The 27,212-nt window shown below is 42.7% G+C and overlaps 2 protein-coding genes across 2 annotated transcripts in view; both read left to right on the top strand.

Annotated features, from left to right (window-relative positions):
- Positions 1–7,868, top strand: part of LOC120786351 (venom phosphodiesterase 1) — a 34,598-nt gene extending 26,730 nt beyond the window's left edge. Inside the window, exons 19-25 of the mRNA XM_040121779.1 lie at positions 482–527; positions 916–1,070; positions 2,798–2,933; positions 3,899–3,976; positions 4,114–4,246; positions 6,263–6,419; positions 7,270–7,868. Of these exons, the coding sequence (XP_039977713.1) occupies positions 482–527; positions 916–1,070; positions 2,798–2,933; positions 3,899–3,976; positions 4,114–4,246; positions 6,263–6,419; positions 7,270–7,485 (921 nt within the window). The 3' untranslated portion in view covers positions 7,486–7,868. The remainder of the gene's footprint in view (positions 1–481; positions 528–915; positions 1,071–2,797; positions 2,934–3,898; positions 3,977–4,113; positions 4,247–6,262; positions 6,420–7,269) is intronic.
- Positions 7,869–18,238: 10,370 nt separating this feature from the next.
- Positions 18,239–22,541, top strand: LOC120786352 (tumor necrosis factor receptor superfamily member 6B-like). Its single transcript, XM_040121780.1, has 4 exons — positions 18,239–18,420; positions 18,925–19,345; positions 20,134–20,310; positions 21,041–22,541. The coding sequence occupies exons 1-4, from the start codon at positions 18,409–18,411 to the stop codon at positions 21,379–21,381; spliced, it is 951 nt and encodes a 316-aa protein (XP_039977714.1). The 5' UTR covers positions 18,239–18,408; the 3' UTR covers positions 21,382–22,541.
- Positions 22,542–27,212: the final 4,671 nt, after the last annotated feature.

The following is a 27,212-nucleotide window of genomic DNA, read 5'->3' as shown; positions in this document are numbered from 1 at the left end:
GCCATGTTCTTTACTGTGGTGTTCTCGGGAGGTGGCATCAAGGCTGGCGGGGGCCAGCAGAAGACTTAACAAGCTGTCGAGGAGGACCAGATTTCTGGTCACACGGGAACTGGACAGTCTGAGAGGCAGGGTACACCCTGGACAGGTCACCGGGGTAAGACAAACCGCCATTCACGTGCACTTTCACACATATGGGAAATTTAGAGTCGCCATTTAACCTGACCTGCACCTCTCTGGAAACTGGAGGGCCCGGAGGAAACCCGCAAAGGCACAGGGAGAACATGCACGTGGAAGAACCAGTCGGCACCACCGTGCCACCCCTTTTATTTCATATACTCCAATTATGTTATACTTTTCTCAATTTATCTGCACTGTTATGTATACTGTCCTAGGGCAAAAAAACAAAACAAAAGAAAAACAAAGGACTTCCATTAGTTTCCATTCAGCCTTTTTTTGTTGTTTTTTTTCTCTCTCTCCTCAGAGTGGAAATGCTATCAACAGCCGTCTGAATCTGACTGCAGAAGAGGGTGAGGAGTATTGACTTTCGCACTTCAGTTTTTTAAAGTATAAGATCATGACATGTTGTGATTCTGTGGTTTCCTCTTGGGGACCGTAAATGTTTCTAACTAATGACAAGAAATATCACAACTGAATGCGCTAGGAGAAAACAGATGGCATATATCAGTCTCGTATGTGCTCGCTTTTTATAATTTCGCTCACATTATTGTACTGAATTTTTGTCATTTGCATACATCTCACTGCTAATTTCCAGTGTTGTCCAAAATTACACTGTTGGACAATGAAAAGGGAGCAAAAACTACCAGTCAAAATCTTTGTACCAGTGTCAACACTTGCCGCACTCGTAAAGATCACGACGACAGTGATTCTAAATGAACCGCACTGTTCCCATTTCAGAGTCCGCTGCAGAGAAGAAGCACTTGCTGTTTGGCCGTCCCCAGATGCTGCAGCCTAACCAGCGTTACTGCGTCCTCTACCAGGAGGGATTCATCAGCGCCTATAGCGGCGAAGCCCTGATGCCTCTGTGGAGCTCTTTCACCATCGACAAACCGGTGAGTGTGTCTGCGTTAATGATAAACTATTAAAAATGTACGACTTTGATACTAGAAATGTGCACAGTTTAAAATCTGAATCCTATAAACATACACGTCGTGACAGACATTCATAATCCTGCCCAGTAAAGTCGGGGAATTGCGACTGCACAATGCATTCAAGAGTTCTGGCAGTTTATGTAAAATAGGTCACACCTACAAGAGTTTAGCCAATTACAGGAAAACGATGTGAAATATCAAGGGGAAGAAAAAGCAAATGGCAGTGTAGGTTTTTAGAGAAATGTGTAGAGAGAGCAATGAAAAGAAAATCTCTTCTGGCAACCTGTACTGATTCTTCTTAAACCAAAGAATCCAGGAAAATATTTAGCATCTAGCATTATGTTATGTTGTGTTGACGTATGTGCACAGAAAAAAAATCTGTTTTTGCCAGGCTGGGGCAGGACTTTCCACAAAGTAAGTAACAGCAAGTTGTTCTTGAGATACAGAGATACGAACAAACAAACAAACATACTGGACTCAAACAAGGAGGTAACGCTGAATCTTTGATACGGTAAAACGATACTAAATTAAAGCCTCACTGCCTGAAGAAAAGCCAAATTAGAAAATAATCTGGTAATCTAATGATCATTTTCGACTTCTAATTAATACAACATTCAGTTAATTATAACTTGTAAAATAACAAATCTGTGGACTTGTTATTGGAATGTCACCCCTGGAAATTTCGTCGGAGTTGTTAAGACTCAAACTCGATGATTGGATGCTTCCCTGTTAGTCAAGTTTCAGGGAAATAAACTGCAACACATTAGCAGGTGTCTGTATTTAGTGATTAGAATATAGAAATCTGTAGTGCAGCAACAATATTCATGCAAGAGCAGGCTGCTGGTTCCGATATGAATCATGGATATTCTGGAAAATCATGGTGGAGCAAGTGTGAAGACTAGAGTCAGCATTGAAATTTTCTCCGCTGAAATGTTGAAATTTCACTGCTCCCACGCTGCAGATTATGGACTCAAAGCAGCTGTATGGGTCCAATATAAATAGAAGTTTGGGGGAAATGTTAACCAAAAAGTATTTTGCTGCTCTAGTGAAAGCTTTCACAGCAGTCTCACCCAGTTTACACCTTTTAACTCTGAATGCAAAGCAAACTACATTATTTGAATTGGATAAAGCAGTCGTACACTAAAAATGAATTGTATTTTTCACCCTGTATTTTCTTATCCATCTCCAAACTATACATTGTCTGTGAACATTTTATTGTTATGTTCGGTATCAACATATTTGTGAGTTGCCGAATATGTAAATTAAAGAACATAATCTGGTCGCAGTTACGTTTCCCTCAAAACGTATTTGCTGTTGTAAATTAGTTGTAGAGAAACATCATTTCTAGGAGACAGGGTTGGGAATATTGTGTATCTTCAAACTTTCTGTGTGGTCATTCGATTAATTACAAAATTCAGGAATTACATTGGATTAAATAACTTTGTCTACCCCCATAGTGGTAACTAGTGTATTTGACACTGTGCATGGGTGACTAAAGATACAGATGTCATTGCAGAAAGACACTCTTCCTGTGGCTTTGGTTTTCCTGGAGCTTTCACGGATACTTTCTTTGGTAGAAAGTATTTCAAATGAAAACATTTTTTTTATTCAATTAAAGGGTCCAAGTGTTTGGTCTGTCCATTCTGGTGGAAATAATAACAAACGCGTGGATTCTCCCCTCCTTGCAGATGAACTTGGACCCGCTGTTGCCGGTGACGCCGGACTGTTTGAGGGCTGATGTCAGACTTCCGGCATCCCAGAGTCCTAGATGTGACCAGTATGCCACAGCTGGGAACCTGTCACATGCCTTCCTGTACCCACCTAGTATGTAGCAACAACCAAAATGACACACGGAGCTTCAAAAAAACACAAGAGTCAGTCTGATCCATGTGCCTTATGCACGGGGACACAGAAAGACACAGTCATACACACAGGAGTTTTGTTTGTCTGTTATGTCTCACTGGTCAAAAGAATGTGAAGATCTACTGAGCTGCTACACTCACTTCCTCTGTATCACAATCTCTCTCACTCTTTGACACACACTTTTCCAAATCCGCCCTTCCACAGAATTTTAGCCCCTAAATATGTACTTCAGTGATGATTTAAATGATGCAGACTTACAGTAAAACAGGAAAGATGCGTGCAAAACCATTGGCATGCTCTGAGATGTTGGCCGAAGCTGAGACCAGGACCCTCGCTTTAAATAAAATCTCGACTCACTAGACAGGAAATTGAAAGTGTGTCCTTATCTGTTTCGACTTTACATTTCATGTTTCCTCGATGCAGTCTCCTCTGCTGTTGAGAAAATACACTCCTCACTTTCGCCTCAGGACATTTTCAGACCATTTCACAAGATTTCACTCACTTATTTTTTTTTGTGCAAATGTTATTGAGTCATTTCTTACTAGGCTGGGTGGTGCAGGTGATGCATTATCATGTCATTACAATTACATTCATGCAGATGCACAGACTGTACACTCAATACTTTTCATTTCTTTTCTCTTTTGGCTGAAATCATTGTTTTTTCTGCAGGTTGCAGTAAAAAATATAAACTCCAAACACAGTAGCTTTATGTGATGCACGTGTGGTGGCGGCGTTGTTGTTGTTGCTGCTGTTGGTGCTAAAGAGCTAATTGCTTGAAATAAACATGGGGGTTACCGACACATGCAGGGTTCTTCTCTAGAAGTGAACTGCATTCCTCCTCAGCACATCTCACAGTTTGACACTGAGCATCAAACAAGCCAGGAATTGAGAAAAATTGACCCACTCTTCCTCACGCGTTTTTGCAGACCTGAATACGACAGTGGACCAGCAGTATGATGCTCTGCTGACGAGTAATGTGGTACCAATGTACCCTGAGTTTAAGAGTAAGTTACACGGCAAAGCTATACTGCATTACACCACTGGATGTAACATGTTTCCTTTTTAAAAATGCCTTTTCTTTTTCCCGTCCTTCAATTTTATTTCTATTCCTCCTCTCCTCTTCTCTCCTCTCCTCTCGCAGAAATCTGGTACTACTTCCTCAACACCCTGTTAATGAAATATGCATCTGTTTACAATGGCATAAATGTGGTGACGGGCCCCGTCTTCGATTACAACTATGACGGCCGGTACGACACTCCACAGCAGATCCAGCAGTAAGTTCATTTCCTAGTGAGGATGATAATACTATGATTATCAATTGTTTCAGTTTTGCAGTAATTAAAAACAAACAGCCTTGATCCGTGCATCACTGTTAAGTTTTACTTTATCCACCGGGTTTAAGAGCCCAAAGAAATTTTTCCCAGTGTCTAATAAGAAAAAAAAATGAGGAATTGAAGGTGGCCGGGCTGAACTGGAGGAAATATTGGCACCTCCAATCACTGACTTAGCCAATGCATTTACTCACTGATTGTACTGCACTATAGTCATTTGGTCATATTTTTTTGTAAACTTGTGTGTCACCCGCATAATTGTAGTAAGATATTTTCTTGTTTTCCATGGTCTGGTTGCAAGTAGATGTTGAACCGGATAGACTAGAGAATAGACAATAGGCCCTTGGGTGACTCAAGTCGTTTAAGTGCAAAAACAGTACGTCATGTTATCCGAACCAAAAACATGTAGAGAAATCCTTTATCTAAAATCACATCATGGCCAAGAGAGTTTTTTTGTTTTTGATTTGCTGGCACACGTTAAAAGTGAAGTTCCAATAATCACTTTAATCACTGTTTGAGGTACAATAAATTGCAGGAAATCATTGCAACATTGCGTACGAACTGTGCTACGTTACCAGTTAACAGCCTGGTGTAACTAATCAAACTTTGGATTAAAGCAACTTCAAACATACTTTAAAAAGTGGGGGATTGTGAAATTTCTCCTGTAAGTGCCAGTGCTCCAACTATAATGCACTCAGACGTGTCCTAACACAGACAATTATGGACAATTATGGACCCACCACTCTTGCCGTTCTTCATCCTAACCTTGCCCGCACATCTCAGGACACCTCTCGATGTATAATGTACATCTTGTCAATATGTACTTTGCACCAGAGAGCTCAATTTGAGCAGCTGTTTTTAGATATGATGTAACCACAAAGCATAAAGCTGGAAGGAGAAACACATTAAAAGCTAAATGACTTCTCGCAGGACAAAATGCACTTACTCACTGTTGTTTTGTTAGCTGTTACAAACCAAGTGCCTGACTTGGTACTAAGCAAGCGTTGACATCACCTACTTATCAGCTACCTAATTGATTTTATGAGGTCAGGTGTCTTTCTTTGGAATATAAATTTCCGTGGTGATGGGAAGGGCTGTCTCGTGTGACTCACAGCATCTCAACCAATACAGTTTCTCATGAATGTTGACATTAATTTGGCATGATATACGGTATGAAATTTCCAGTCTGTGTGCACTTTTTTTTTGCTGGCATTTTGTAGGACAGCCTAGCTTTTAATCTGATAAATGCGATTTTCCAATTGCGGATTTGTTGTTTTGTTTGAGAAAGTCCTCACCTTCACCTGACATAAATCCTTGTTGATTTGTTTGTTGTAACACCACACAACAAACAAATCAACTTTCATGTCGGAGACGGCCATATTTATGCGTTACGTGTAGCTTCCACTTTCTTGTTTCAGCGAATGTTGATGGTAGATACAAGTGGAAGTAGAAGAAACCGTGTTTAAGAGGAATGCCATCATTACTTTGAGACAAAGAATGCAGCACACTGCATTTTTCAACATGAAGACAAACTGACTGAGAACCGTCACAAAGCTCTACTGCGCCAACAACTGACATGAACATAGTTGAAAACAAACCAAAAAAAAACCTTTTGTGTACTTTTTGTTTGGTTGGTCTGGGTCTGTTTTTGGTTTGGGGCTCTTAAACCCAACATCGTTGGCATAAGCTGGATCGCCGACTATTGTCTGGCTACCTTTTCACCCACCGACAGTTTTGGCACTCACTGATGCACTTGTGTCTGAATGTGTCAGACACAAGCCTGATTATAGCCTGAAAACTTAAGCGTGGAGGCGGCGGGAGCAGCACATTAGCACCCATGGTACTGGAATCATATGGTCATCACATCTGCCGGGACTGTGAAAGTTTCATTGAATTATACGGCGCTTTGGATGACCTATACTGATGAGTAAGACTGTGTGGATTTCTGTATGATTCAAGGTTTGTGTCCGGCACCAACATCTCCATCCCCACACATTACTTTGCGGTGCTGACCAGCTGTAGTGACTCGGCCCAACCAGTGACTGCTTGTGTTGGGAAGCTGCAGACTGTGTCCTTCCTGCTGCCTCACAGAGCCAACAATTCGGAAAGCTGCAAAGTAAGAAATCACAATTGTGTGTAGGGGGACTCATAAATAGATGACTGTCTCTGTTCTTGGTGTCTGGTTCTTGGGTGGCAAAAAAATCTGGTCCCTTCCACACAGATGCTGAAATAAAATACTGAAGCCCTGCCAGTGCTAAACTGGCATCCATTTTCATGTCCATGTTGTGTTGATTCTAATCTGTTGATTAGATTTTGATATTTCTATACATTAAGTGCAAAGTTTAGTGGATGATGGCCCTATAAGAAAGGTAAAGGGATAGACGGCATTAAAATAAATATTCTTGAGAAAAGGAATACCCAAAGCACATTGTATGGAAATCTGGCAGATAGTTTTGAGAGATACCTTGTCATGGACCAAAGTGTTAGTAGCGTGGAAATACTGGCTTACTAGTGGCACTAGAGGAATGGTGACAGGGCTTCCAAAATCTCATGGATCACATCATCCTGTGGCGACCATTAATGTCTATAGCAAGTTTTATGCTAATCTGGCCAGAACTTTTTGAGCAAAGTCAACAGAATCAAGACAGGACTTGTTGAGATGTTTTATTGGCCAAAAGTGTTGGACAGACATAAAAAAATCAACAGCTGAAGAGACATTACAATCGTTACACTAAGCTCCTAGTGAGGTAAAACTGACAAATCCTAACCGAGGTTATAATCAATACTTTTATATAGGCCTAGACAGTTAGGTTTTTTAAAAACAGAAAGCAACAGAAAGGTGAAAAATGACCCCAATTTGCAGACACATTAGCACAAACTGTCCTTTTTTCCCGATTAGTTGACCTTTGTTCAAACAGTCAAATTTAAAACGATTCTTGTCACCTTTTCTTATTTTGCATGGACAGAGTACAGAAGACGAATCTTATTGGGTGGAAGATCACATGTGGTTCCATCAATCGCGAGTCAGAGACGTTGAGTGGATCACAGGACTGGACTTTTACCAAGGCAGCAATCGACCAATCCCAGAGCTGCTGAGGGTGAAGACCCGACCCACAGCTGCCATCCACAGAAAACACTATAATAATAAATTCATCTCCACCAAAAACAAATATACAGTTTAGGAATGAAAGTGACCACAAAGATTTATATCCAATATTTGTAAAATTCTATACAATTTATTCTTGTCTTGTGTTATCACTTTGTCAACACGGCATCTTATGTCCACCAGAGAGACTTCTTTTTTTAATTTATTAACTTTTTAGTTTTTAACCTGATCATTTTATTTGTATATTATTGAATCTTATTATATTCTTATTGTCATGATTTCTTAATCTATTGATTTTTCAAAACTCTGTATTTAGGGGCTTATTTCATACAAAACCAGATGGTTTCATCTCAACATCTATTTCAGTTCATTTGAGCAGAAAATCATAAATACTGCAGTTGAATTCTTTATTAAAAAATAAAATAAAAAATTGAATGACTGATGAGCACGAATGGAATCCCATTCACCTCCACTGTACTGGTGGCAGCAGAAGTTTCATAGCTGGATATCACATTTAGGACATAAAACCAAAACTGTCTGAATGAGATACCAATGGAGGTAAGTGAGAGTACACTGTGTGTTCTTGTCAACTGGGTAAACGGGCCGCTTAAAGGTTCCTCATATTGTACCAGTCATTGTAAAATGAGAAACTATGCTTTCAGCTTCACGACCGCCGCCGAGTACAAACAGATGCCCTTTTTAAGTGTTGGTACCTCAGTTGACCAATGACAACGCACTCACGTAATTGGAATCAGGTTGGAGAAGTCAGCAGAGCTCCCATTTGGCAACTTGGGCAGGTGTTTGCAATAGGCTGCATTTCAGCCTGTCAGCTTTGAAAACCATTCGGCTCTTCAGTGCAGTTTGCAGATCTGCTCAGTGGGTTTTTTTTGTGACAAACTTTTCAACGTGAAAATGAGAAATTCCCAGTGAAATTTGGTACGGTCTGTCCATTTTGTAAGCCTACTCATACCTTTAACTTACCAAATTTTCACACAATAATTTTTTCTGCTGTTCGTATGTTGTGTGAAGACCTCAGACACACACAATGTACAGTAAGATAAGACCTTTTAAGACCTCTTAGCCAGGCACCACGCTGAGGTGAATCATTTTGTTGCAATGCAGTAGCTCTCCTGTTCTTAAACACCAGCTCGCACAAAGAAATTTGTCTTACTTTATTTCAGGGGACTAAAAGAATCAACTTTCAACTTGGTTTATCCAGTAATCCATCATAACTTGGACAGAAATAAAAGCAGACGTAATGTTCAGCGTGATGGGCTACTGATCTCAAATCAAAGAAAACGTAACTATAAATAGTTTTCTGGATTTTGTAGCCTTGTGGGCACTGATCCAGTTGAAGCGGAAGTATACCTGCAGGAGATATAACAGCAGTAACCCAGGCACAGTTTGTGTTTGGCTCTTGTCCCTGACTGATCCCATTCCTCTTGCATGTATATATGTAAACACAAGACTGTAGGTGTTCTGCCGGTACCAAAGAAAGACTGTGACGGTGAAGTAGAAACGAATATGGTCACAGCTATTTTTGGGAAAGCAAACACTTGAAAAAGATCCAAGAGGAGGCATTCAAGGGGGAATTTCTGCTAAATATGGAGGAGACCAATTGATTTGATATGTTCAATTCACTCAGACTCAAATGTTTGGATGATCCACCTTATTAAGCATCTTCCTCTCATCATTCCAAAGACTTCACTTCAGTTTATTGCAGTATCCCACAGTTTAAGCTGATGCTGGGTAAAACTGCAATACCTGTTCTGGCCAGTCAAACCATGCTATACTCTAGTCAAGACCACGGGTTAGAGTTAAGTATAAATAATAGATATAAAACAACAGCAAAAGCTGGAAGGCTGCAAATGCAATAAAGCTATTGCTGTTAGGAGATTTCCACAGCAGCATCCAGGGGTTTTCACATGTAGTGTGAATTCACAGTCAGTCATCTTTCCTCACAAGTTTCTTGGTTATAAATCGACAGAAGTGATTTTAATTTGTTGTAATGTGGTTTTGCAACTGTGAGGATTTCATTTTTTTAAGGTTTTATATGTTTTGACTTGTTTTCAGATAAGGTTAAGTGTGAGGAGAGATGCAGCGTCTGTTTCTTTCTCCTGTTCTCTCACTAACAACTTTATGCTTCGTCTTGAAAGTTTCATGAATAGTGGGGTTTTCCTCTAAAAGAATAAAGTCTGCCAGAGGAGAAAGAATAATAATGACAGGGTTTATTTAAGTCTCAACATTTTCTGTAATCAGTGGCTTCAGTGATGGTGAACAACGATGTGCTCACATAGCTGTCATAACAGTTATTCAATGTAAAATAACTATTGCTACCTGCAGAAGACTTGTCTTTTCTCTACACTGTGTCTGTGTCAGGATGTCGGTATGTGAGTGAGACAGCACAAAAACCAGCAACTGATGTCCCCTGGATCCTCGCAGGTGGATTCGGAAGGAAACTCGTGAGGATGAAGTGATGGGATTCGATTACCGTCTTCTCAGCAGTCTTCGAATGCTTTGCTTCAGGGAAATAGAAATAACACAATCTTAAGATACTCCATTACAAGTTAAAGATTTCTTATATAAAAGTAATAAGTGTTATCAGCAGAAATGTATTTTAATATGACAACTGAAAGTCCTCATTACGAACAGTCGCCACTGTGCTTTCTTATGCTGATGGATTTTTGTACGGGTGTAGGAGATGACGCTGACCTTACCCACTGCATTGTTGAGTAACTTGTCCTTTTTTTTACAACGTCGTCACTTTTTAGATTCTTTTTTTTTTGCATCTGAAAAGCGACAGTAGCTGTCGGATAAAAGTGATGAAAGTGCACTAGAAGTTTAAGGAAACATAATACGTTAATCATTTGGACACCACTGTGGGAGCCCAGAGGAGACACGGGAAATAAGTAAATATGCGCAATAAATTGAAAAAAAAAATCTTACTTTTAGTAAAGGAATGTCTAATAAATACATTATATTTTACTGTATTTATTGATTTCTTTATCTATTACTGTATACTTTTTTCTCATTATATAAAAAATATATATAAAAGATAAGAAAAAAAAGTATACAGAAATAGATAAAGAAATCAATAAATACAGAAAAAATATATATATATAAGAGAGAAAGAGAGAGAAATTGTCAACATATCTGATATTCAGTGTAATCTCAGATGTTGGATTGCTCATGCTCAGTCATGTTGTGTGGTTAATTAGTCACAGTATCTTTCCAGGAAAAGGCTGTTTTCGTGAAGTCTCTCGCTACCTTTAGGTCAACAGTATCAGTTAGGCTGTGCTAACTGCACAAGCTGCATGCACAAAATCTAAAAAACGCCACAAAGGCGGTGGTGGCAAGTGCTTTAGGACAAAGTGTCATAGGGATAGTAAATCCTGCCTTCCCAAAGGGTTGCTTGTTTCGTGTGAAACCTCAGACACCTTAAAAGATCCACTTGTCTTTTGTTTAATGTGGGAGATGATGTCAGCCACAGTTTACTGAATCTCAGAGGACAATTTTTCCACTGCATATAAACATTTTTTTTTTTTTTTTTTTTTTTGCCATTAGCAGGCCTAAACTGGAAAATTTTAAGGTACAAATGTGTGCATAAACAATAAACTACTATGCTAATGACTCAAAGCCAAAACCAATACTCAGTAAAACCAGTCAGTTACTTACTCTGGAAGTATCTCATCAAGAATAGGTTGGATTGTCATGAAAATTCTTACAGTCACATAAGGTGCTGAGAGGATGAATCCTAATGACTTTGGGGGCTCTTCCAAATTTTAAACAGGTTAAAGGCCTTCACTTACCCTGTGATTGGTAGCATGTTAAAAGTGCCACTCAGCTCAAAGCACCACCGCGCCTAAACACATCGTCACGGATCCGCTGGCAGGACTGTAGACCGGGGTTCAAACTAGAGTGTTTTTGTCAGGGGGGGAGATATATCTTCAAAAAAAAACATGTCAGAGCCATGGACAGCTTCAGGACTAGAGGGCGAGAAGGACGTTGTTTCCTTATACCAAATGGGGAAACGATTCAAAAAAATTTGAGTATTGTTTCCTCGCAACTAATTTGTCATGTCATGGAATAATCGTCAGCAGAAGGTCTTTTTTGTCTGTATAAAAGATCAAGTCAGCTGCACCGAGCAGTGCAGAGCCACTCACGTTTCAAACTGAAGATGACAGTGGACATTGGAGTTTAATTTTTGGATTTGAGTTCTTTCAGCATCAGAAATGCCATAGGATCATTTTCAGGGCAGCCGTGGTCTCTCATAGAACGCTGCTTTGAACTCCTGGTCTTGTTTATATGTTTGTGGCTCGTTAGCCTCGTCTCAGCTCCGAAGAAGCTGTTTGTTCACATTTCCATGCTCTGCTCGGCAAAAATTTGCGCCTGTACTTTTCCAGCGAGGTTTCAAATAAGGGATCGTGAGAAACATGACCCACACCGCTGAATGTCTTGCACTTAACAAGCCTCTGCTGTTCAACACTGGGACCGTCCTCTTGCCCCTCCCACTGCAAATGCTTTCTCCCCTGACAAATAAACTGTTGAATGAAAGCAGACATGCTTTGAGACAAGCTTTCACATTTATAAGGGATTATTTTGATGGAAAACCTACCAGGTCAAGCTCTGCGCACAAGGGAGGTTTTATGGAAGCAATCACTCTCTTGGCCTTAATATTACAATACACGGTCAGAACATGTCAACAAACTTTTATACATATTTTTGACTACTTTTGCTCTGGGTCTGTTTTTCCTGGTTGGGTCTAGGCCCCTTGGTTCCAAAAGGGGGCAATCTTAATGATTAATCCTATGCAATGATTGAATTTTAGACAACCGCGTGACGCGTTCAACAGCTTGCGTCTGTTCTTTTCCCATTTCAACACGACGATGGCCCCCATGCACAAACACAGGTCCGTTAGGGAACGGTTTCGGGATGAACTGTACCGCCGACTGTAAGCCAGACACTCCAAATCACTGCTTGTGTTTGTTTACCGTAGTTTAGGTTCAGAGGATTGAGTGCCGATGTGTCAATTAGAGATCCATCATGTACTGTAAATTGTTTACTAAATTACAATGCCCGAAGAGAGCATGGAAAAAGTGGAAGTGGATTACAGTCAGAGTGAAAGTGTGGGAGGATATCGGCGGGGAAAAATTATTGTTATTATTATTTTTATAAGACAAACTATTGTCATGAATACATTTTCTAAAACTAAATCGTGTACGTCTTTCTTAGAAAACCAACACTTGGGATAACAATGACGTCATCGCCACAGGCAAGTGAACCGCAGAAAATTGCTTAAATAAGCAGTTGTGTTATTTTCTCAGGGTTGCATAAGGATTTCCACTTCAAAAATCACATTTTGCTTCACTAATTATATATTATTTGTATTGCTCTTAGCTGTCACCATGGAAACACCTCCTCACCCTGAGGTCATGCACAGATGTGTAAAAGTTGTTCTCTTCCTTACAAAATGCTGTAGGACACTATAATAGATTTTATAGGATTTTTCATGCTATCAATAATTGTAGCTTATTGTCGGAGCAGCAGAGACTTTCTATTCCACTCTTAAGAAACAAAGTATTAAATCAGGTCTAATAGTTTTGTTATCAATAGCAGGGGGACCCACTTCTGTAGTTTGAACTCTGACTTTACACCGAGCCGTAGTACAGCAGCCTTGTAGGACACATCCAGCCACTGCCAGCAGATGGCAACGTGGCCTGGAAGGAGCAGAAAGCGGAGCCCTGAGGAACAGCAACGAGCCACCGGTTCAGACATGTGGATGACACGTGGGAAGTGAAAGCCCTCGCCGAACAGCGGACAGCATTGAAGAAGACAGGCAAGAAGACAGGAAACTCACACGTACAGACCAATACTTACTCTCTGACTCTCACCGATCACTGGAACGTAAGCCAGGAGTTATCAGAGCCCCGCACCGCCGAGCTGATAATGCGCCAACAGGAGCCCCAAGAGAAGGAGCACAAGCAGCCGAAGGATGCACCTGAAGCTCGTGGTTACCCTAACTGTACCTTTGAACAGCCATAAGATGCAGGAAGAACACCAACTCTGTGGTTGGTGAGGAAAAGCAGAATAAACGCATCAACATCGTCGTCCCGTACGTGTCTGGGGGTATCTGAGAACCTCGGGGGGGATCGTCAATAAGCATCGCGTCCCCGTTTTTTCTATCAAACCCAGCGACGCACTCACACACGGAAACCGCTCCGTCTGAAAGACTGCACGCCCACACACAAGAAAAGCAATCTGGCGTATGCAGTCCAAGGCAGTGAAGAGCGCACAGAATTATATATCAGCGAAACGAAACAGGCGCTGGACAACCTGAGGGATCGGGCGACACTCCTTTGCGGACAGCAACTTTGTCAACTTCTAGCCCTAACGATGGTCTATTTGGATTCACGAGACTCCGGCAACGCGAGTTGTCCTGTTTTCACTGTCTAGTGTCACTGTTTATAGCAATAAACCACATCATTTTTATAACCACGGGTTGTTAATTGGGAATGTCAGGATCTGTATTCATTTCCTGTTTTATTTTGAAGTCTTGGTGCTGTTGTTACTGTTTGTTTTACTCCCTGGTTTTTCCCGCCTGTTTTGATTACTGTCTCCACCTTAATGTCTTTCACCTGTGTCTTGTTTCCTGTGTATTTAAACCCCGCCTCATTTCTTATGCCTTGCCAGATTGTCTTTGTTACCCTTGTGTTCAAGCTCTCTCGCATTTAGTCCCGATTTTGATTCCCTGTGTATGTTTCTGTTTTTCCAGTATTTTTGTGACCATCGATTCTGCCTGTTCCTGATCTGCCTTGTTGCCTGGTTTAACGGACTCCTGGTATTTTGACCTCTGCTACGTCTCTCGGATTAAAGATTTGGATTTTGGACATTGCACTTCTGCCTGACTCTCTCTCTCTTGCACTTGGATCCACACACACCTGCCCTTACAGGGAAGGCGTTTAGCCGCCTGTCAATTTATGCTACGGACTGGGAGGAGGACAGAACAATGGCAATGGCAACTTTTTTTCCATTGTAGATGAAGCACAAACTGGCGATAATTTCTGACAGGCTGTTGTTCGTCTGAAGGTTACCGATCGTTCCTGACCGCTATAAGTGATACCTGAAAATGACCTACAGCGATTTACGTGTGACACACCTGAATCATTTAGGTTCTGTTTTTAATTCCTAGTTTAATCTGACATCTCTCATGAGTGAGCCAACTTTTTTAAAACAGACTAACATTATCAGCTCAGCTTGTAGCCTAAAGTTTTGTTTTGCGGATGCCATGGTAACTTAGCGGTCAGCGTATGACATGATCAGAAAAAGAAAAAAAAAAAGTTGGTCATATCACTTTCCTCGGGTGTGGTCAGTGTTTGTAGGACTAACAGGCCGATAAATTATGAAACTTTTTGCCTAGCTAACACGGGACTCGGCTAGTTTTGGTGTCTTCGGCCAAGGGGACGCCCAACTAAGCGCTGCTAATGGTTTAGCTGGCTGCAGTGCAATTCAAAGTAAATAAGTTAACTGTATATAACTTGTACTCTGCTCATTTCACGTTCACGTAACTTGGAACTCGTGCATTTTCACACCTTGTTTTCCTGGCTCAGCCCGGGAGGATGTTTGTGCCTCAGCTTCAACCCATTCACCGGAAAATCCTGCGTATATCTGTTCTTTCCTCACACTGACTGACCGTGTGAGTCAGTGTCTGGCACGGTAACCCCATCACCTGAAGACCCGATACACAGAATGCCTTCTTCTTTAAGTGACCTCCTGTTACACGGTGACAACCTGCTCAAAATGGAGACTTATCCAGGGCTAAAGAGAGAATCTTTGGGGCCGCAGTCTTGAATGCCCAGGCCAGGCGACGCCTGCATTACTAAAAAATCTCTGATAATGATGATGAAACTTTAAGATTTACAGTGATCAGTCTATCAGGCCCTGTTCTCAACTGGTTTGCCTCCTACTTAAAGGATAGATGTTTCTTATGTTTCTACTGGTCATTTTAAATCAACTCAAACAAAAGTCCACAAGGGTCAATATTAGGGCCGTTACTCTTTAACCTAATCGGCTCCCGCTGGGCTGCTTTATAAGGAAATATAGTATATACTCTCATTCACGTGCTCATGGCATTCAGCCGTGCGTCTCTTTGTCCTCCGGTGGTCTGAACCCCACAAGCAGGTTGGTAAACCGTATCGACATTGTCAAGAGCTGGATGTCCAAAACCTCTCTACGGCTGAGTGACAGTAGGAGAGCAATGCTGGCTGCAGGTCCTCAAAAACAGAGGCAGGTAGCAAACTCACATTGACATTCACCATTTCTAAAATACAGTGAGCAGCTCCAGAACCTTGGAGTGATTCTTCGTGTTGATCTCAACTTTGAAAGTTCATGCCAGTAACATAACTAGGACAACTTTCTACCACATAAAGAACATATCCAAAGATAGGCACGCAATTGTCCCTTGTAGACTGGATTGCTGCACTGCTCTTTTGGCTAAAGTACCCAAAAACAAAAGAGGATCTCAGGGCCGCAGCTCATCCTGACCACAGCAGCCAGAGTCCTTACGTGAACACACAAACACGAGCATGTCGCACCGGCTCGTGAATCTATTCATCCGCTGCCAGTGCAACACAAAGGTAACTTCGAAATGTCCGCTGCTGGCCTATAAAGCAGTTAACGGTCTGGCTCCCCAGTATATCGCCGACCTGCTCGCTGGCAACGGTCCAGCAAGACCCCTCTGGTCATGCGGTAGTCATCTTCTAGCTGTGCCCCGAACAAGATCCGGGTCTTCAGAGGAAGCTTTTAGTTCCTTTGGGCCTGCTGTCTGAAACAAACTTCCGCATGACCTGAGATCAGTCACTACTGTTTCCACATTTAAGAGGCAGCTTAAAAACCTTCCTATATTCTCAAGCTCATGACTATTTTTTAACCCACTTTTTACATTTTTTAATTGTGCGTGTGTGTTTGATGATGTGATTTTCATTTCCTTAATGTTTTGGGCTTTGTCTTGGGATGACATTTATGATATTGATCGATTTGCCTTTCTGCTGATGTGAAGCACCTTGAATCGTGGATGAGAAGTGCTGCTCAAAAACAGTTGCCTCGACTCAACAGCATCCACCTCGAAGTACTCGTTCAGAGTAGAAATGTAACCTGCAGCTATTCAGATCGTCGCTGAGCTGCTTTGGTCCCTCTCCAGCCAAAGGTGCGGCACGGCATCGGTTCTGGGAGCGCACCGAGACCATGCCGGCATTCTTGCGGATTGGCACCAGCCGTTTGAGGTGCGCTCGGGAGTGAGTGGCTGATTCACAGCTGTGTAGATACGCTTGATTTATCTTGGCACGGGTTTTTGTTCAGGGAGATTATTTCTCCGAGCGGGATTCTCTGAGACATCTACCCGTATAAACCAACAGTCAGCCCCTTTGGATACCAAATATTTGTCGGTCGCCCCGTTTCTTGCTCTGGCTCGGACACGCTTCTCTCCTCTGACTCTCTTCCCTGTCCCAGTCACCCGGCTCCCAGATCCACCTGCTCGCCGGTCTCCCGTTGCCCTAGACCAGACCGGGTCGCGTCGAACCACGCGCCCGTTCCAATTTTGCTCAGCTTCACCCGCACGTAAAACGACCCGGTTGGTGCCGGTTCGCTCGGATTCAGGGTCTTTCCAACCTTCCTGGAACCTGCTTTTGTCTTCATTTTATCTTGGTCATTTTGGGGCTCGTGCTTGTTAAAGGCTGGGGCATCTTAAATTTTAAATGCAGTATAGTTAATCATCATCATCTTTAGCTACGGGTTTTTCTAGGGTCGTACCTATGGAGCGTTTTCAAATAAAATAAAAATGAAAAGATGAAGAATCAAGAAAGGTCTGATTTTTGTTTTTTCGTCTTTGTATTGGAAAAATAAAAGCACTCTCTTTCTTTTCCTTTCTGTTTCTGGGGCGCATCGTCGAACAGGCACATTTCTAACATGTTGAAATGGTTTCTCTTTTGATTTGCTTGGTTTTTTACAGGGATGACGCAGAGAATAATAAAACCTCGGGGCGCATTTTCCGAGAAACAGAAAATCACGTCGGATTTATTTCAATTAAAAAAATAAAACCTCCGGTCCGGTCGGCTCTTCCTGTGCCCGCTGAGAGGCAGAGTTTGACGGGCAGGGGCCCTGGGGGAGGAGAGGGTTGTGAATGAAAAGGCCGCCGTGAAATTCTGGCGGAGTCGGAGTAAGGCTGGACCTCGGCTGCCCGGCGCCGCGTGCGAGGGATCTGGCTCCGGTTCTCACCGGCTCGCACAACAGACGACCGCGAAGACACCGACGCACACACACACACACACACACACACTCGGATAAACACATATACAATAAATATCACAGGCTGGCAGCAGCCGGACAACAAACGGTCCGACTTTTACCGTATACTCTACATACCGGGTCTTGGTACAAGTCCGGAGCACATATGAGAAATATTATCATCTGTTCTTCTTTTAAATTCACTAAAAATGAACCAAGACCCTGCCAAGAGGCGCGGAACAAAAGGCCCCTCACGACATGTTCTTTCCTTCATTTATTCCCTGTTTTTTTTTTCCCCCTTTCCGTTTGAAACTCAAAACCGCCTGGGACAGGATCTTCAGCGCGAAACCTCCCGCCGACCCGCATATGAAACAGAGTCCCTCGTCTCGACCCAATTCAGTTGTGAAGGTGGCGCGGTCGAAAATTGGGAGAAAAAACAAACAAACCAAAACCCCGCGGCCACGGTTTCGCGCAGCTCTGCAGGGAGGGGCTCCTGTCTCGCTGAGAGGCTCAAACCGATTACAAACAGGCATGACTCTGTCCGGATTCCATCGTCATGATGAAGCCACGGTGTTCTAGAGAAACGTTTGGGATTTTTTTCCCCCTGCCTCCCTTGATTGATGGATTATGATGGAGGGGCGTCAGAGCCGCTGTTTCTAATAAATAGAGATGGGGAGGTGGAGAGAGCGACATCCTCGCTACTGGCCGCTGCAGCAGACGCATGTTTACGATGGTAGGTGGGGAGGGAGCGAGGATGGAGGCGCAGACGCGTCGAGACCGTGCTGCGAGCGCGTCTGTGGGCAACATCTGGGAGAGACGCTGTCTTCTCTCTGTGTGGCGCGAGCGGACTGCGTCTCTCGAAGTGTGTTGGGTGTCACGCGTGCGGGCTGTTTCTTAGTTATTTTGTGTCTCGTTTCGTTTCGTGGGTCTTGATGGCAACATTCACCTGATTCAGGGCCAGTTCTTGGCGGAAAGAAGAGTCAGAAAAGGCCATTTCCCCGCTACTCTTACATGTAGATGTGCAGTTGGACTCTCTGACCAACCTGCTCCAGGCGCTCGGCCTGGCCGCCTGCGCACGTCCCCGTAGTCCCATGTGGTTTTCCTTGGTTTTTGAGCAGTTTCTCCATGTTTCCTCGTTGTACTTCTCTGCGTTTCTCTGTATTCCACCAAATCCCTCGCCGCTGCTCCTCCCATAACCGTGTGTTTCCATCTGCCGTCTCCTTCTGTCCTCCCCTAGTTTCTTCCCTCCTTCCAGAGGCTCGCGCCGCTCCTCCCGGTGATGCTGCTGTCACTGCGCGCGGCCCCCGCCGACGGCGTCGCCGCGCCGACCCGGACCTTCACACAGACCGACCCGCTCACCGGCGGCACGTTGGAGTGTGACCGCTGCCCGCCCGGCACCTACCTGCGCTCGAGCTGCAGCTCCACGCACAGGAGCGACTGTGCGCGGTGTCCGCCGGGCTCGTTCACGGAGCTGTGGAACCACGTCCGAAGCTGCCTGCGCTGCCGACCGTGCGGCCAGAAGCAGGTGGTGAAGAAGCCTTGCGCCGCGGACAGCGACTGCCAGTGCGAGTGTGAGCAGGGATACTACTACAGGAAGAACGACGACGCGTGCCTTCGCCACGGCGAGTGTCGGCCCGGACGAGGAGTGCTGACCCAAGGTAGGCCGCTGCTCCCGGGGTAACGAGCCCAGATCCGATGGCAGCGACGGGAGTCAGAACCACCAGAGCAGGCTCAGAACCGTTAGAGATTTCCGTGCGGGACTCCCACGGTGTCGGGGCTCGTGTGTCATGGTTCAGTACCGCTACTATTTATTCAGCTGCGCGTGTATTCGGCCCAGAGAGAACGGATGAGTAACTTTTCCAAATGTCTCTGGGCTTTTCCGATATTTGACGCAGAAACTTTCCCGGCGATTCCGAACCAGGACACACGGACCACTAATAACGTTTTACCCTCATTTCATTGGAACGCGAATCCGAACTCCTCTCGAGCTGTGAGCTCCGCAGGTGCGTCGGGCTCCAGCGGCTGAACCGTTACCACGGAGACAGCCGCCCACTGCGAGCCCGGTTTCGGGATTCGGTGCAAGTGTTGTTAGGTGTTCGGGTTTCTTTAGACAGATGTGAAGGGCCGACGCTTGCATCCGGAGACCCGCAGACGTGAGTCGAAGAGCATCAGCGTTGGACGGATGCAGCCGCGCTCGGAGAGGCAAAGGCCGTGTTTTAGGCTGCGGTTTACCGCCGCGCGGAGGCAAAGCGCGTCCGGCTGCACCTGCGGAACCACTATATAGATATATAAATCTCTCTCTATATATATATAGATCCATATATATAGATATATATATATGGATCTAGATCTAGATATCAAAGCAAAACGTGATCTCTGTCGCTACCCAGGACGACACTGCGCTTCTCGTCCGTCGGCTAAAGCCAATGCACATGTCCCCCTCCAGGTACAGCCGACGAGGACACGGTCTGCCACATCTGTCCCAACGGCACTTTCTCCGACGCCGTCTCTGCTCACCAGAACTGCACGAACCACACGAGCTGCGAGGCTGCGGGGCTGCGGCCGGCGCTGGCGGGCTCCACCTGGCACGACAGCGTATGCATCAGCTGCAAAAAGCTCAGAGGTAAGATCACTGTTCACTCCGGAGACGGGGAAAGGGGGGGGGCGTGCCACCTGATTGGATGCATGCGTGGTTTCAAATACACTCTAGATCGCTAGCTCGCCTCTTTCAAAGCAACACATTCGCTTGTTCACCAACGTCCCAGATGGAGGGAAACCGCAGATCGCTTATATTCACTCCATCTCCACGCTTCTCAGCCCCTGAGTATTTGTCACTGCTCATGGTCAAAAAGGTCCCTTGCACATCCAGCGTTGGGTCTAATCTGACACACGTGTCTACCGGTGTTCAGTATCGAGGGAAGGAGATCTTAAGCACAGATGTGAAGATCCATCGTTGTCCATCATCATTCATTCCCCTTTATGTTTTTTTGTCCACACTAATGAGCCTCTGACCTGCAAGATTTCAACCAGTTGAACTGAATCGAGTAATCGAGAATTTCCACATTTCCACACGTGGTGATCCTGTATTAAGCCCTAAGGTCATTAAAATGTTGCTGGGACACTTTTGCTTCTCTAGCAAGGTCATTCTACCAGAAAGCACCCAAAACCTTCTTCCTTGCATGGATTATTCCGAAGTTTGACGTTTTACTTTGAGTTTTTACATTTGGTAAAAACAGGAATGGCTCTGCTCCATGCTGAGCTGAAGGACTTGTCACTGTCCTACTATCAGGCCACTGCCTTTTTGCGTTTCCGTCATTAGTCGCTGATTGATTATCTTCTGTATCTCTTTGCAGATGGAGCTGACTACCTCAAAAAAATTCTCCCCACCTTCTTCGGCCACGCCAAAATGTCCCTCAGGCGTCTGCGTCGGATTGTGCACAACCTCCCCTCCGAGGACGGCAAGAAACAGGCCGGAACGTCAGAACTTAACCTCAAAGATGTCAAAGTGCGGCTCGACGCCTGGATCGCCTCTGCTACGGCGAAGCAGATCAGGCAGCTGCCAGCAGCGCTGACGAAAGCAGGCGCGAACGGCAGCGGCGAGAGACTACACAACAAGCTGCAGAGAATCGACTCTAATCTGAACAAGCTGTGTGCTTTGGGGAATGAGGAGGATGTAGCTTTGATGTCAGACTAAGATGAGGCGGAACATATCTTGTTATAGGTACCGAAGAGTTTGACTTCTCCGGTTTTCATTTCAAATAACGTTTTTTCGTGTATGTAGTTCCGAGATGGCTGTTTGAGATGAACTGTCAATACACGCTTTAGTACTTTTTGCATTAGGTAAAGGAGAATACCAGTCATTCAGAGGAAAAGTTAATTTACTTCTATCCACATCGACCCAATTAACACTGTTTCGGAGCAATCGGGGGTTTTTTGTCGTTTTTTTTTTTCCCCTCATAAAATGGACCAAACAATCCAAACTTCCTGGTGTCGCCTCTTGGTGCCTAATTGTAGTTTTTAAGTTTTTAACGCTTGCGGCAAAGATACTCTGTTGCTCCCTGGGAACTAACACCAAAGAGGAATGTACTCCAATGCACAAAATTCTTGTATTGTATTTCTGTGAGTCAAAGCAGAGAGAGAACCTGCACAAGACTGGCATTACCCTTTAAAAGATAAGACGTGTTGGCCTACACAATATCTACCTCTTCCTATGTCTGCAGTAAAACTCCAACGTGGCACCGGTCCTGCTAAATCCAAAGGTTTCATTTTGTGTAAAGGCATCATATGTGAACCGAGATCTTAATTTATTTTGCTATTTATATGAACAAAGTAAGTTTTATCCTGGGAGGACATGGTAGTGGAGCTCTTGTGTTAAGCCATTAACTTAGGTTCTAGGTGGAACCTCAGTTACATCAGGAACAACAACAAGAGACTGACATGTTATAGACTCACTTTATTGGGAATACCAGTAAAGTAACATTCACACATTCAGCTTGAGTGGTACTTCTTGTTTCCCCTGGCATTCAAAGGTCTACGGACGGACAAGGCCACAAGGAGGGCCGCTGTGGCTCAATTCCCGGCTCCTCCAGCCCGCGTGTCGAAGTGTCCTTGGGCAAGATACCGAACCCCAAATTTGTGAATGTGTGTGCGTGTGAATGTGGCGTGTAATGTAAACGCTTTGAGAGAAGAGCGCTATAGAAGTGCATTTACCACATGGTGCAGAAGAAACAATAACAGCTGAGGCAGAGACGATAAGAGAGAAGGTGCACTATGAAATGAGTCCTTCATAACCAGTCATTTTGTCAATTCTTGGGTCCATCACATCATTTTTTTTCTTAAAAAATGTTAAAATGCCATAAAATAATAAAATAATATAAAATATAATAAAATACAATACAATTCAATTCAATTCAATTCAATTCAATTCAATTCAATTCAATACAATACAATACAATACAATACAATACAATACAATACAATTAAATTAAATTAAATTAAATTAAATTCAATTCAATTAAATTAAATTAAATTAAATTAAATTAAATCAAATCAAATCAAATCAAATCAAATCAAATCAATCAAATCAAATCAAATCAAATCAAATCAAATCAAATCAAATCAAATCAAATCAAATCAAAATCAAAATCAAAATCAATTCAATTCAATTCAATTCAATTCAATTCAATACAATACAATACAATACAATACAATACAATTAAATTAAATTAAATTAAATTAAATTAAATTAAATTAAATTAAATTAAATTAAATTAAATTAAATCAAATCAAATCCAATCCAATTCAATTCAATTCAATTCAATTCAATTCAATTCAATTCAATACAATACAATATAATATAGTATCTATCTGATAGCACTCATAGAACCCTATTACCCCAGTAGAACACTGCACATCCCAAAACTCAGGCTGCTTGCTAGGTAGGCCAGTGCACCGAGGCTGAGTCAGTGCGTTATCACAAACCCCGAGTCTGTGCCAATGCAGTGTTTTCATTGAAATGAATCAGCAGACCGAGATTAAATGATCTAGACTCTGCAATGTTTATCCTAAATTTCTTATCGATGATCTTATATTGATTATATTTCACAGTATACACCATTTTCTGACTAGTATTAATGTCAGATGGTGTTTCATGGTTGCCAAGCGTGTAATCTAGTTCCAACGAATCCTAATCTTTTTTCCCCTGTGGCGGATTATTTATATGAAACTTGCAAACTTCTCTAGACTTTACAATAAGTAGCTTTTTTTTTTCTTTTCTTTTCTTTTTTGTGCAGTGTAGACAAAATAATGAGTTACTGAAAGATGGAGGTGGCACTCAGACACACAGAGGCCGATTGCTCATTTGATAGTGAAGTTTCATTGTTATCCCAAAGAGTGAGACATAAACACAGCCCACATAATAATGAGAAAATACAACAGGGCATTATATGGGCTACCTATGAATGTTTCCTTTCCCATGAATCTGAATCCGGAAAGTACAGCCTGTAATCTTTTAATCTTCTAGCAAAACAAACATTTGACTGTTTATTGTAAATGTTTTTAAATTAGAAATTAAAAGTCAAGAGTTGAAGCCAAAAGGAACATGTGGGAGAGACGCTGTTGCTTTTGCGTTGGTATGTTTTCTTATTCCAGTGGAGACCTTCAGTGTTCCACGGTGCTCTGAATGGCATTTTATAGACTCTCTTCTTTCCATGTTTTCGTCTGCATCATTCAAAGTGTTTCATCAGGAAGGTGTTTCTAGTTGGTGTTGCTATGTGTGTTCTCAACGCCCTTAGACATGCTGACATAAATTTGACTGGTCGTGATACAACCAGGCAAAATGAAACAAAATCGTGACCGTAGACCTCTTCGGAAACCACACATAACACATTTTTAAAACCATTTCCTCAGGAGGGTTTACACAAAAAGCGACGTGTCAACATACAGAAAGCGAGCGAGGTCAAAAAAGAGCCTACTAAATCCTTCATGCATCTGGATTAAACAAGATAGCCCACAATCAGCATGAAACAAAATGACACTTGGTTTAGTCAGTTTTTAAAATTCCATAACGGTACTATGCCTGCTCTACTTATACTTTTAATGGTAAACTTAAAGCTTGATTCAACTGTGGTTTCACAACACATGTATGACATGTTTTGTTTCTGTGTCTGCTGAGTGGTTGTAAAATATTTTGAAACTAGCCACTTTATCATCTGTCATGTCTTTGACCGGTTGATGTTGAAACTTCTTCATAAAGAAATCGGTTTCACATCGTTGAGGTGATTCTGAGGGTTAAAAAACGGCAAATCGAGTCCGATATACCAACTGCTTCTATGAAGGACACTTTGGGGATTTAATACAGGTGGTAAACACCAAAGGCCATAAAATAAAAGTTATTATCACTTTTGATTGAACCAGTTGTATTGAGCAGCTGTCCTCTCCGCAGCATTTCTGTTGGGTTATGTTGAGCAAGCAAGTTAAGTCGATGAGCAAGTAGTTTTTTCCTGTTTTGCAACAACCCTCAAGAATATAGGAGAAATCCATGAAGGCGGCGACGGAAATAGACAACGTAGCCATCTCTGGGAGTTCACACTGTTCCCCCGAGGGGTTATGAAAAGGCACTCTGGGAAACAGACAACCAAGGCTCACAGTGCTGCAGCTGTACACAGATCAGCTTGAGGGACTTTCAACTGACTAAGAAAATAAATGATAGCTTTTCACCACTGAATAACCTGGGATCCCCGCCGTTCTACATCACAGAACGATGACTTTGTAAAACCTTGTGGATTTACACTAATGTTAAGCCAGTCGTTTCCAAAATTCTCTTTCATGACACTTATGAATTTAACCAAACGGTTTCAAGGCCTTTTTCAAGTGCAGTGACCTGCCTTAGCCCTCCTTCTTTCAAAGGAAGATTGCTCATTTCATTGCTCATTAAAACTGTTGAATCCAGTTGTTTTTATTGTGAGTGTTATGTTTAAAGAAAATAGTATTTTTATTACTTAATTACAGTTTGTAAAGACTATTTTAAAAAAAAACATTCTGAGGTTTCTGAGGTTAATCCAAGAATGTGTGGGATGAACAAGGTTGAGTGAAGCAAAACGGCAAAGAGTCCGTGTCATCACTGATAATTTGGATAAACATGTTCCTGAGCGTATGTGTCAGAAAATTGCTGGTAGAAAAATGAAAATAAAAAACAAAACTACGGAGGTATGTAACACAGAAAGTCAGATAAAAGATAATAAACACAACAAAAGATGAATGAATAGCTAAACAAAGCACCTGTGGACCAACACCCCTGATGGAGGAAACTGACCTATCATGTCTGAAAAAACTGAAAAAGGCGGTGGTCTTTTTCTCTGTAAAAGGGATGACTTACACAAGCACTGGGGACTCAGCAAACACAGCTGCTTCCTGTATTTCACAGGGGTCTTTCTGGTTTGTTCTAGGAGATGTCAGAAATTGAGGGGGAATCTACCTGCATCTTCCAAGGCATTAGAGTGTTCTTTTTTTTTTTTACAGTGGCTTTACACGAACAACACCTGGGGAGTAAACTGCTCATCATAGCATTGTGCTCTTTTCCTCGTGAAACCGTGCCAGTGATAATAAATGTGCTGTGTTTTTGTTACCACAGTCAGGATACTAAGTGGAGCAGAGACGTAATGTGAAAATCGCTGGTTTCACAATGAAAGAGAGGTTTGTGCCGTTAAGGTGAGTCCGCCCTCCATCAGACTTCAGAAAATGCTGTCAGACTTTTCAGACTGGAACAGGGACCGGCTCAGTGATGTCTTAAGCCTTTCTCAGACAAAACAAGCGCTGTTAACGAAATGAGATATTAGTAACTCGGGTAGCAATGTGCAAAAGTTGAAGTAAAACAATAAGACAAAAATAAGGACTCCATTAAAAATGGAATAAAACTGATAGAAAAGGGTATGATTTAGAAATTAAGAACACACTTCAAAACAAGAAATATGGCAGTGGAGTGATTTAAACTTCAGCAGTAAAGTAATACAACTAAAATCACCTCTTTACATCCATGTCTGTCCAGACTCGTATATGTAGTGAGGACTTTGAAGGAATTTAATAACAGGTATTGGGTGTATTTTCTCATGCTTAGTGTATGAATTCTTGAGTTATGGCCAAGAAGGTGTTTTGTGAGGGTACAGTGACCTCTGACCTCTGACCTCCAAAACCTGAACAGTTTATCCCTGAGTCCATGTGGACGTTTGTGCCCAATTCGAAAAAATTCCCTCAGGGTGCTCCTGAGATTTTGCGATCATAAGAACGGGAAGGACAGACGGACGGACGGACAACCTGAAGACGTAATGCCTCCGGCCACGTCTGGCGCCAGTGCAGAGGCATAAAAGCAACTTGATACTGGAATCAAGTGTCATTTTCCTGACACTACTCTTATTTCACGATACTGACACTTAGTTCTCTCCGCTGGCTCTTTTTAGCTTGCTCGAAGAAGAGTAATGTAGCCTTGAAAGCTGTCCCCTTCGCTTTTTCAAATCCTGTTTCTGTCCCCTTCGCTTTTATTGTTTCAGTTAGATTTTTGATTAAACCACAACAGCACTCAGCGCAATGAGCTTCTGCAGACTGTTTTTGCCCTGGGTTCTGCCTCTCATGTTCAAAGGTGGTGCCCCGTTCATTCCTATGAGAGGTGCTCACTCGCCAAAAAAAAGGTCGCTTGGGCCGACAGACCGACGCAGTAGAGTCCATTTCCAGTCGAGCCGGGCAACTTCCTGTTGGCTCTTCACAAGCATGAATGTTATAAATCACTCTTGACCGTCCAAAAGCTGACATGAAGACAATGTCAGACGGAGTGAATGAAGTGAAGACAAAACGGCATGAGCAGCTTAATGGTAACCCAGTTTCAAGGCAAATAAATAAATAAACAAATACACTAACAACAAGTATCAAACTGTCCATAAAGCACAGTTGCTGCAACAAAACCCAACTCTCTTGCATGCTAACCAGGTTCCAATCTTTCTATTTTATAGCTACCCAGCTTCCTAGCCATGTCCA

Source organism: Xiphias gladius, chromosome 24 (assembly GCF_016859285.1).
Source record: "Xiphias gladius isolate SHS-SW01 ecotype Sanya breed wild chromosome 24, ASM1685928v1, whole genome shotgun sequence".
NCBI classification, from domain to species: domain Eukaryota; kingdom Metazoa; phylum Chordata; class Actinopteri; order Istiophoriformes; family Xiphiidae; genus Xiphias; species Xiphias gladius.
Note: the sequence above shows the minus strand (reverse complement) of the source record. Positions and strands in the feature narration are given on the sequence as shown.